Source organism: Hakea prostrata, chromosome 9 (assembly GCF_041222555.1).
Source record: "Hakea prostrata isolate BN-2017 chromosome 9, UWA_Hpros_2, whole genome shotgun sequence".
NCBI classification, from domain to species: Eukaryota; Viridiplantae; Streptophyta; class Magnoliopsida; order Proteales; family Proteaceae; genus Hakea; species Hakea prostrata.
The window spans coordinates 42,261,675-42,274,077 of record NC_142608.1 but is presented as its reverse complement, the minus strand read 5'-3'; the positions used below and the strand labels follow the sequence as shown (position 1 = coordinate 42,274,077).

General features: G+C 42.5%; 1 protein-coding gene across 1 annotated transcript in view; it reads right to left on the bottom strand.

The window, feature by feature from the left end:
• Nucleotides 1–4,075, bottom strand: part of LOC149005257 (protein SRG1-like) — a 39,871-nt gene extending 35,796 nt beyond the window's left edge. The window contains exon 1 of the mRNA XM_089135826.1: nt 3,786–4,075. Coding sequence (XP_088991952.1) covers nt 3,786–4,034 — 249 coding nt within the window. The 5' untranslated portion in view covers nt 4,035–4,075. The remainder of the gene's footprint in view (nt 1–3,785) is intronic.
• Nucleotides 4,076–12,403: the final 8,328 nt, after the last annotated feature.

Below are 12,403 nucleotides of genomic sequence, written 5' to 3'. Positions count from 1 at the left end.
ATGGCATCATCATGAGGTAAACAAACATCTCTATCGTCCTCCTCGCTAAAGGTGATAGAATCTTCACCATTCAGCTTTTTTCGCTTCCGCGTCTCTCCGGTTCCAACAAATTTGGATTTTGTTTTCAGACTCTGGAGTGATTCGGGCTCTGGTCCCCCGAAGATGGTAAGGATCGGTGACCGAGTAGCTTCAATCACCTCCTTGCCCTTCTTAGACTTCGGGGCCTCCCTTGATCATTCTGAACTAACCGAACGATCCCTTTTAGGAGCAGTCGTACGTGGCTCACGTGGCTCCTCCCTCCTTCTGTTAACAAAACTAGACAAATGTCCCTGAGATATTAATCTCTCAATATCTGCTTTCAGATGACAACAGTCATTTGTATAATGACCATAGTCCTTGTGGAATCAGCAATACTTTTGTCGATCCTGCTGCTCTCGGGTTTCAAAAGAATTTTAGGCGGCCACTTCAAGATATTTTTTCTTTTGATGATATTTAAAATATCAGCCCGAGGAACATTCAATGGAGTATACTCACTTTTACCGGGAGACCTTTGGCGCCAAGCCTGAGATTTTCCAACCCGATCACGGACATTTTTCTTTGGCTTCTGGCTTCGCTCAGGAGCCTTCTGTTCCTTATTGGAGACTTTATTATCTTCTTGGGGCGCGTCTAGAATCTCCATGACTTCAGCCTGCTTCTGGCATCTCTGTACCAACTCAGCATAAGTCGTAGGCATATCCTGTAGTAATAACTCCAGGAGTTTCCGATTAGTGAGTCCCGTGAATAAAGCAGTTTTGGCTACTTGCTCATCCAAAATTTCTATCTCCATCGTTACTTTGTTGAATCTTTTCAGAAACTCTCTGATTGATTCGTTCTTTCCTTGTCTGACAGTAAACAAGGTTTCTTCCGTTTTCTTGACCTGTATTCCACTCTGGAATCACCCTATGAATTTGCGCGCCAATTCATCAAAGTTTACGATCCTTCCAGAGGGGAGGTTTGAAAACCACTTTTGTGCTGCTCTAGTTAGAGATGAACCAAAAACCCTGCATAAAATTTCATCAGAATTCCTGAAACTGCCATGGTCTGTTGGTAATAGCCGATGTGAGCTGTTGGATCTCCGTAGCCATCGAATGTAGAAAAGGTAGGCAAACGGAAGTTATGGGGAAACTGATATCCCGCAATTGGCTCGGCAAAGGGGGTCTTCCGAATGACTGAGTAAAGATCCTCAGCAATCCTGCCCTTAGCCAGCTGCCCTAATTTCTCATTGATGTTGGCCAATTCCTGACCAATCTGGGTCGGGTGATCTTCAGCAATATGATCACGACCTCGATTAACACGATCATCCGGTGCTATCCAATCATCACGAACAGCCCGTCCTTCCCGAACATTCCGCTCGTCGCGAACTGCTCGATCATCGCGAACGGTTCTTCTGACAGTTGGTGAGTGAGTTCTTACCCCTGTATCCAACCTTGTATTTGAATCAGTTGTACTCTCTTGCGGTCTGTCAAACCAATCGTCTCGCCTAGGTTGATCATCAATCCTCCTAGGTCCTCAGTCTCCTTCACGAAAATTCTGACCGATATTTCGGTCTTCAGCCAATCTTTGATCACGTGGTAACGCACATCTCCCTGAATCGCATTGATCAGGTTCTTGTGGTAAAACCACTCGTCTGGTGAGCAGGCAGAGTGCTTGGCTCACCTCCAAAAGTTGAATCTTTACCTGATCCAATTGATCTTGGAATGTATTAGGAGGATTACGTCCTCTCTGACCATCATCTACCTCGATAGGATTTTGGCTTCCCTGGGGAATATCTGGATTATTCGCTCCAGGGATCTGAACACCGGAATTGCGCTGTGCAGCGGCTGCTGATCTAGTCACCATGGCTTTTCAAGTCGTTCCCACAGACGGCACCAAATGATGCGTTCAAAATCTGCTCAGCCCTTAGATCTCCTCGTGATGACCTGCAAAACGAAAGCGTCAGATGTGGCCCGACCGCGGGGGTCGGGAGTCCACCTCCGAAGGCTAAGTCAGTTGATGAACTTAATCACAAACGGCTCTGCTAGAAGCACAGAGCTAAGGAATGAAGAACTGGGAAAGGTGATCTAGATCGTAAGCCGCTGATAGTTTTAAGTCTATCAGTATGTATCTGAACCTGAGTCTCAGATTGTGTGTTTTCGATCCCCCTCACCTCGTATGGTAGTGAGGTTTATATAGAGTGTACCTTCGAATCTCCTTCGTTGGATGCACTTGAGCCTTCTTCGGGTAGTCGTTGGATCCTAACAGATAGATCCGTTGAGCAACAGACTTCTACTAGTTTGGACTAGTAGAGGACTCCTGAGATAACTCTTTAGGTTATGCGATGATTATCCCTTCGATAATGATTAGCCGCAGCCGTCAATTCGAGTCTGCCATCATTATGGTAATTACCCTAATCTATAAGTAGGATTAGGGCGTGCTTGTAGCTGAATCAGTTTTCTTCTTCAGCAAGCCATCTTCTGGATCCAGTTTGCTCGGGAGCGAGTCGGTTCCCTCTGCCTCGACCGGGGTCGAGGGTCGAACTAGGTATGAACCCGGTTTGATCATAATTTCTCCGTATCACTCCTCAAATTAGGGATGAAAAGATCAGACTCAAATTACTTATAGAGTACCAATCGAACTCTATAACAGCAACGCAAAGGAAAAGAGTGCAAACTGGAGTCCAGTTCGGACTTTAGTATTCCAGCACTTCAATGTAACTCCTCTGACTCTATAAATACCCAAAGGATCCTTGTAGAAAGGCATGTATTCTGATGTCATCTTCTTTGTGGTTAGAATTGAGATTAAGCTTTCTCACTTATAGTTTCTTGCTCACTTGATCGCCGGAGGCATTACTCAGCCAACATGGCCGAGCACATGCTTGCAGGTACCTTCGTTCGGGTGGTCGAGCAGGATTTTGCATCAATAGAGACAAACGTGGGAAGATGAGTGGGAGACGACAGAGAAATATTAGTAGCAGAATCTGCAAATGCCATTCCAAAACAAAAACAAACAGAGATGAAATTGGAAGGAAGAAACCAGAAAGAAAGGCCAAGTATCAGGAAACAAACAAGAATTTATAGAAACACAGGAGAGTAGGAGTGATACCGTGAAGAGAATGAATTTCATTCAAATATTGTTAAGCAGGATTACAGTATCTATAGACAATCAGATTATAGGATGTAATTGGTAGGTAACACATGGCGTATCCTCAACACATAAATCACGGTCTTTGGTTGATTTGCAGGAAAAGGCCAAGAGTTTTTTTTTTTTTTTTTTTTTTTTGATGAAGGCCAAGAGTTGGTCACTACAAAATCTATGGCTCCGGTTGCATACTACTCCATTGTTGCGTATGAACGCTTCTTCCAAATCAAGTACCACCCAGACCCTCAGATAATGAGAAAACGCCAAAAAAAGGCACTTCGCGACTTTGAACACAAGCATTGGATGGCCTTTCTGTGCAAGCCTGCCCTTACAAAGATGTTTAATGAAGCTCAATCGACTACACTCCAATGCTCCATACCTTTGCAATTATACCAAGCGCTTGGAATCACAGCCTCCACTGCCCATAAAATTCGCTGTGGGAGAGGTCAAGATTTCAGTGGTTCTTTCTTTGGGTACCGAGCTAGTGATTTTATCGAACCCTTTATATGTGTTCTTCAATGTCTACGTTATTGGAGAACAAAATAACATCGCTTCATACATAAAGTAGAAGGATACCCTACTTGAAAGTTCCCAAACTCTCATATAACGAAGACAAACTAATCACTTACCTGGAAGAAACCCCAATCTTGACAAGCAGAGTGTAGTCTTGTCAGTTCTGAGTCCATTGATTTTCCTGAGATTAGCAGCTTCAAGTCAATTACAGGGACTGCAGGGAGAGAGGCAGCATCATAGATGATTGGAGGATCTAGATCAGGACGGATATAGCGTGGTGGGATAGTGTTGATCGGCTCCTTAATCAGCTCCTGAACGTTGGGCACAGCTAGAGATCCTCCCAGACTGACTGGTCTGGACTCCATAGTTGATATGCTCTGAAAACCCAAGACTGGTTTGGGAAGTTTGTAATTAGTTTCCTCTCTTCCTATAGTTTTAGTGTGTCAAAATCTCATTAGTATCAACTATGCCAAAATATTTCTTTGGCGTACGTTGAATGGGGGCCTCCCTATCGCGTCAATTATTGCTATGTGGAATCATGACATTTCACCTTTGTGTGTGTTTTGCAGTAAATCTGAAGAAACACAAATTCATCTGATGTTTACCTGTGAACTGACTCAGAGGCTGTGGGTCATTGGCCCGCTTGGCTTGAATACCCAACGAATGGATACTTCTTGCCTCAATTTCTGTCTTAGCATTGCAAATCACTTTAAATGGCATAAAAGCTTCTCTCGATTGGGTATTCAATATTGTAGGTATCATCTGTTATGTTTTGTGGGCTAGGAGGATTAAGACAAGAGACCTGAATTGACCCTGGAGCCTGTCTCCATCCTCCATGAAATTAACTACTGGCTCATGGCCTGTTGTCCTGATCCATTCCATCTGTCCTTACATCTAATCTGAAGATGATGTTAATGTTGAGGTATTTGAATTATACCCAACATATAATTATGTTATTAGTCATTGGATTAGTTACGATCCAATGGTGTAATGAGTCTTATAGGAGAGTCCAATTAGCCGTATAACCTAGTACTACTCTATAAATATCAGTTGGAAGCAACGGTCTGAGTATTCCAAGCTAGATACTCAGGGTGCAATGCTTTAAGCAACATTGTGCTCAAACTCTAAACCCTAACAGTAATGCATCACAAGTAAGTTTTAACTTCTCATCCATGTCTGATTCAACTCTTGTACTGGTAGGAACCATAGCTAGTGGTGAAGCATCTGGAAACTGGTTTTTCTGGAATAGTAACTATTGGCCAAATAGCACAAGTGGGATCTAGCCCGTCGTCCCACAGAGAGAATGAGGAAGTGCTTATTTTGGCTCTGTTTTGGGGGTTACAAACAACTTTATCTATGAACTTGAAGCTTCAGTGTGTCATTTCTGACCTTGAATCTTGGGATATTTTGCATTATAAAAGGAGAGGATGCTGGCCCCTTCAGCTAGCTCCCTCCTTGCTTTATATTGTACAAATGCTAGATAGGAAGCAAGTCAATCTAGTTTTTAGAACGGATTTTAGGGTTTCTTATACACTGATACACTTAGTGTCGTCAAGCGTTTAGTTTCTTTTCTTGTTCTTTCTACTTATCAAAAAAAAAAAAAAAAAAAAAAAAAAAAAAAAACTATGCCAATAGAAAGATAGTTGCATTCGTAGGAAATTTCCTTTGTTCATTCACAGACATTTTCCTTTGAAGAATATGACATCTAACAAACTACTGTGAGCCAACTATTTTGGTAGATTTTACCCACCAAAATTAATAAGATTTATTTTTTATTATTATTATTCTGAGAACTATAGCTTTGTAGATAATTTAAAATATATCTAAAGCATTGATGCGTCCGAAATCTACTCAGCCCTTAGATCTCCTGTGAGTGACCTGCAAAAATGAACGTCAGATGTGGCCCAACCGCTGGGGTCGGGAGTCCACCTCCGAAAGCTAAGTCAGTTGATGAACTGATCATAAACCTACTCGCTTGAGCACCAGAGCAAAAGAAATGAATGTTGAGAATACGAGTCGATTGTATATATCCCTTGTTGGCAGGTGATGTCTTATATAGTGTGTACCTTCGAATCTCCTTCGTTGGATGTATTTGAGCCTTCTTCGGATAACCGTCAGATCTTAACAAATAGATCCGTTCTTGGTTGGCTAATAGATAACTCCTTTGATAATATGAACGTTATATGGTAGTTATTCATATAATAACGATCGGTATTTTCCGCAAGTGTTGTTAACCGTCTCCTTGACGATTCGTCCACTTCGATTATCGCGGATTCGGGCGTGCTTGTTGACTGAGTTAGCTTCTTCCTCAGCAAGCTATCTTCTGAAACCGGCCCGCTGGGAAGCGAGTTGATTCCTTTCTTCCCGACTGGAGTCGAGGGTCGAACCAAGGGCGAACCCGTTCGATTATATTTCCGTATCACGAGCCCCCCAGACCAAGCGTTCGGGCAATTCCGAGGGCTTGGTTTTGAACTTGATAATCTGTTGAAAGAGGGCTTTGCATAATCCTCAGTTTATTAAATGTCATATCGCATTTAATGCGGCTATATTGCTTTTTCCTCGAGCATCGTGAATGTCTTCACTTTCTATGGGGTTGACACCACGCGTCCTCTGCAGCCGAAATCATCATTGCTCACGAAATCGAAACGACGGTTTCTGAATCGCCTGTTTGATTCGTGAGTTCAAACTTTCGAACGTCTTCAAATCACGATTGTTGATGTTGAATCCATCTCGATCGTATACGTCCCTGATCATCTTTGTGAGTGCTTAAAAGCGGTTCGTTGTCGTCATACGTTTCATTCTCTTTGTCTGGAATTTTGAAACTTCATCGTCTTCTTCGCGCTCTAACAATCTTCTCGCCCTTAGGCTTTTTTCTTCGGTAAATCAGTAAGTCCACTGACTCCTTTGTACCCTTTACTTGTTATCTCAATTTTTTACTTTCATCTCCGATTTCTTTTTTGTTAAAAACCACAACCAAACCTTTACAGTGATGGGAGGTGGTAGGGTTTATTCTGAAATTCCTTTTGAACATAGCGCCGGTAAGGGCTACTCTGGCGATGAGGCTTTGCTTCTGTTCCTCCTGAATAGTCAGATAGTGATAAGAAAACCTTAACTGCTCTTTGGCATGACTTCAAAGAAGTTAGCCAACAGAAAAGAGCAGAAGAATGTGCTGAGGCTCCTTTCGTGCTTCTTGAGTCTGGACCATCCAGAACTCCAAAGGCGACTGCTGAATCTTCTGGGCAGTCCAAACAACCTATCAAGTCCACTGATGAACCTAGTTCTGTTCCTTCCTCCATTACTGAGGAGAACCTTCTTTCGGCCATCGAACGCTTCGACTTTCCTTCTTCGTACCATCTTAGAGCTCCCACTCCTGATGAGAGGGTTAATTCGATCCTTCCTGGTGAATTTTCCTTGTATATAGATACTCTGGAAAGCGGAGTTCGCTTTCCTTTCTTCAATACTTTGTTTTCTGCCATTTTAAATCACTGGGAGATTTGTCCTGGCATGCTCCTTCCCAATAGCTAGCATCTCATTGTCGGCTTTCTGGGTTTATGTTTCGAACTTGGCATCACACCTTCTCTTCCTCTTTTTGTACATTTTCATGTTCTGTCTCTTTCTCACCCTCCGAGCTGGGTTGTTCTTTTCAAGCGCAACAAGGTTGAGCTTGACTTGTCGGGCAACATTCTTGCCAGGGGAACCTGTCCTTCCAATCACAAGGGGTGGCGCAAGCGGTATTTCTTTTGCTGAGCGCCTCAATCAGACCTTAACTTCCCAACCACCTGGAAACTGTTCACTTCATATTATGAGGGCAACCGGGTCCCTCCACTTTCCAAGGTAGACAGAGCAGCTGTTAGGAGGATCAAGTCAATTCCATAGTATCAAGAGATACATGGTTATGAGATGGAATACACCCCCATTTTGCAATATTGGGGGCTAGCTCAATGTGAGCTTTCTAACTGTCACGTTTCACCTTTCTTGACTATGCTGCAGCCTTAATCAACTTTTTGACTTTTGTCCTTCTTTGTAATGCCTCCAAGAAATAACCCAGACAACCTTCGGGTTAAGGCTGCCAAGGCCATTGTGACTGCAGAGCAACGGTCTCCTCGGGTATTGACTGCAGACCAGGTGGCCTCTATGCCTCCTCCAGACCCTTCCAATAAGGGTATAAGAAACTTGAGGCCAATAGTTGAGGCCTTGGGGAGAGGGAAAAGATTGATGGTGGAAGAGGTCGAAGTCCCCTCTCCTGCTCGAACCAAAAGGAAGTCTTTGTTCCACAATGGTCATTGGTGGTGTCGGACCGGGTCACGCAGGACCATAAGAAGGCTGCCGAGTGGAGCTCTCTTGGCCTAATGCCGGCCGATCGCCAAGCCTTTGAAACCCTGCAAGATGACTCTCTCGTTCGTCTCTCCACAAGGTATTATTTTTCTTGGTCTTTTGCTACTTGTTTTGTAATCTCTCCTAGGATTTTTGATAATTCACCTGCTTTCTCAGGAATGCCGTGCTGAGCTTCTACCAACACATGGAGGCTTTGAGCTGAGTTGGTCGTAACGGCTCCTTGCTATAGATTTCTAAAGAGAATTTGGCGAAGGCCAATTCTGAGGTGGACAGGCTGAAGAAAGCGGCCGAAGTGTTGAAGGAGGAGAATGACAAGGCTATCAACTCTTTGAAAAAAGATCTTGACTTGTCAATCAGTAGTGCTGTTGCTGCTGAGCGCGAGGCTGAGAAGCAGAAAATGCTTGCTACCAAGAGTACTGACAGACTCAAGTTTCAAGAGAAAGAGAATGAGCCTCTGAAGGGGATGGCGGTTCCCAGCAAACCTGAACATCTTTCTCAAGATCTTCGAAGGGACTGCATTCGAAGTATCCTGAACAGCGTTCCCTTCAGCGATCTGATGACTTCGTTCAACCTTCAAGCTTACAGAGCGGGGCAGAATGACATCTGGAAGGCTGTTGATAATGAAATAGACATTTGCCTCCTTCTTCTCGAACTCTTTCAATGATTGCTATGAAGTTCTAATAATACTTTCTCATAGCGCACTTGGAACATTTTCTCCGTTTCCTTACGTAGAATGATGTTAAGGACTGAGATAAGCTCTTATGAAGATAAACTTGTACCTTAGTTGAAGATGACGCTCGGGACATCAGAGGGATACGCTCAGGAGCATTGATTTGAGTTGATTTAGTTCTAATCGAACCCTTTATGATGCTTGGCGCATTTCTCCCCCAACTGCTCCCTCTTTATGACGGAGCCCAAACGTTTCCTCGTATTCATGTATAAATTGTCCTTCACAAGGAATTGGGAATACTCTTTTTTTTAATACTAGTGCGGCGGTTGGTATTTGGCAGTATCCTCGTATCAGGTGCACGTTGCTCCACGTGGAAACTTGGGAGAGCCTTTAAGTTTCGAATTTGAAGCGCCATCCCCGGACCGTTGATCCTGCATTTTTAGGAATTCGAAACGTCCCTTCTGTTTTAACCCTTGATTTACTTGGGTTTTCAACCATCACGTCACTCCCTGAGGCTATTTAAGTTCCTCAAGCGTGCTTCATCTTTGTCTTTGTTATTTGCAAGTCATTCTAGTCTTCATTGTTTGCAAAGTAGTGTTTTGCCTTTGCTACCTCTGTACTCTTATCCTCTGACGATACCTCGATCAGAACTTGAACAAGTGAGTTTCTTCTCTGTCGTTCAATTTTAACATGAATTACTTCTCCTTGAGTAATCTCCACTATAGTATACTTGGGGTTTACTTATTCCGGAAGTTCTTTGTTGGATATTCTTTGCTTCGTCTGTTCTTTAGAAATCTAGGGTTTTCCCTTTTCTTCATTATTTTTGGTTGATCTCTCGTACTGACGATGCTTTCTTTTCCTTTGTAGTGCCTCCAAGAGTTAACTTGGATAATATTAGGGCGAAGTCTTCCAAGAAGACTGCTCCAATGCTGACGAAGGTTGTTCCATGCGAGGAGATTGTTGTTCGTGAATCTTCTAAAGTTCAGAATCTTGCAGCTTCTGTTGGTGCCTCTCCCGCGTCTCCTTCCATGATGGAGACCATTCGGTCTCCCAAGGAGGATGTGGCCCCTTCCGTAGCTGTTCGCATTGTCGAAACCCTTGCTGGCGCTTCGTTGGCGTCTTCTTCCATGATGAAGATCGTTCGGTCTTCTAAGGAAGATGTGGTTCTTTCGGTCGTCGTTCGGGTTCCCAAACCTGCCTCTAGGGCTTGTTTGGCATCCTCCTCCACCCCTCCAACTATTGTGGATGTTCCCGAGGAGGTTGAGTGTCACATCCACCCAGCCGATACCCTACCTGGCATACCCGAGTGTGTGATCCACAGCCCCGAATATCAAGTATCGAGGTAATCAACCTCCCACATAGACAATAACATAATCATGAACATAAATAATCAATGTACAATGTATAATCAAAAGATCCAAATAAGGAAAGAATAAATCATATATCATCAGAGTACGAAAGACAATCAAAATTTCTAAATCAATAAGTAAAGTGAGGCGGAATCCCACTCTACAAACAGCGGAAAAGTATTTCTAAAAAGAAAAGGAAAAGGGATGAAAACTAATCCCAGTAGCAGGTACAATAAGTAACTAAATTGTTGTCAATCTTATAGACAACATCTCTATAAGTATAAATCTCAAAAATGGCACAAGGGAGATCTTCCACTCTATGGTCGGACTAAGCATCGTACGCAGCATAACCACCCGCGGAATCTTCAGTGTAATTGTCGTAACCACAATCACCTTCCTGGAGATATGCCTCTTCTCCTTGCGCTTCTTCATACGAGTAGTCATGATACTCAGAACCTGTAGAAAAATCTAAAAATACATTGCACAAAAGAAATGAGTTTCAAAGAAACTCAGTAAGGCAGTTAATCCATAACAACATAAATAGCAGGATTTCAAAGTAGAGTAAAATGCTATATGATATGAAACACATGATGCAATATGATTCTAACTCTATGTATGCTGGTCTCTATTGGCAGACATGCTTTAAGTCATAGCACCGTACTTCTTTAGGAAGGTCTCATCACACAACGCCTTTTGGTAGTGGGTCCGGCATCCCTCAGGACATTCCATGGCTGGGGGTTAAGTCACCACTCTCTCACATCACCATTGGTCTAACTACTGGTGCATGTCAGGGTCAAAGGCTAGCCAAATGCAAGTCTCCTACTTAGTTACATCAAGTCAGATCCAAATACGTCAATTCCTCGCCCCTGGCGATCCTTTCCGGTGTCCTTCACACTAGAGTCCTCATAGTCCCTGACTACGGACTCATCAAACCTATTGGTTATCCACATATGGTAAACGGGAAGCTCTCACGTCCCCTCACGGGTTGGTTTTTGGTCTTGAGCGCCCATGAGCCCAAGTCTATCCATATGCAACCCTACCAATAAATGGCTCCAACAATGTGATTCCTCTCACGGGTTGGTTACCAGTCTTGAGCGCCCATGAATCCCCATTGCTACCACTGTCGTTCGGTCTCAATACCCCTCCTATTAGGGTCTGAAATAACGGGACATCCTAGCCAAACACTACTAGACAGCCCTAAATATGTCATCCAACAGTTTAGGAAGGTGTCCAAAGGGCATATCCGGAAACATCCCATAATATTCCCGTAGTTGTCCAAGGATAGAAGTGTCAAAAGGACACCTCCCCTTTCCAAACCATACTTAATCATTCACAAACATATATCCATCATATCACATATATGGTAACTTCTTATATGGAAAGAAAGCAATAACAACATCCAACTTGTATATAATTGGTAAGTACATCATACATGAATTAATTAGCATAAACAAGTAATGCTACTGTAATCAAGGTAGTTGCATCAGTAGAATATCAGTATAAGAATCTAATTAAGGAAATAAATCAAAGAGATTCAAATATAGAAACTAGATCATGCAATCTATCTAATTAAGGATATAACCATCCTTACCTTATATAACTCGCAAAGGATCTTGGGGAATCAAGTAAGATCTTGTCTAAATTTGGAAAGAAAGTCCTAAACAAGTATATATAACATATTAGGAAAGATAACTAAAAGGAAAGAAATCAAATCATCCAAAACAGACCAAATATGAGGTTGTTGTCCTCATTGGTCGATTGATTGGTCTACTACCTCAGTCGACCAACAGAGACAGTGGCCTACAAAATCAGAGATTTTTGAATACAAAACTGAATTTGGTGGCTCAATAGGGTACCAAACAAGAGGGAAACTACAAGGATAGTATGCTAGTATATAAAGGACTTCAAAACTCTAATCATATCAAGTCTTCAAGTAACAATTTAGGAAACAAAAACTTACCATAATTAGATCAATCATGGTTCTTTGAAGAATTCATAGAAAAAATCATGGACGAGAAACTATAGGATAATGTATCACTAATCCGCTAAAGAATTCATGAAAAGCATGCATAGATTCTCTAGAAAAATAGATCTAAGACTGTAGAACATCAATCTAAATAAAGAAAGAGAATAGATACATGTTTTCCTTCAAAAGCGAGTGATGATCTTGATGAAGATCATCCACCAAGCTTTAGATCCTTAGGAAGAGAGAGGGAATGAGTAAAGTGATAGTTGCAATAGAGATGCAACATCATCTCTATTGTCCTCAATCAAAAAAGGAAAGAAAAGTAATGGAGAATCAAAGACAAAACATAGAAGAGGATGATCACACACCTTTCTATGTAAATGCAAGAGATTTGACGAAAGGTCCATCAAGAGA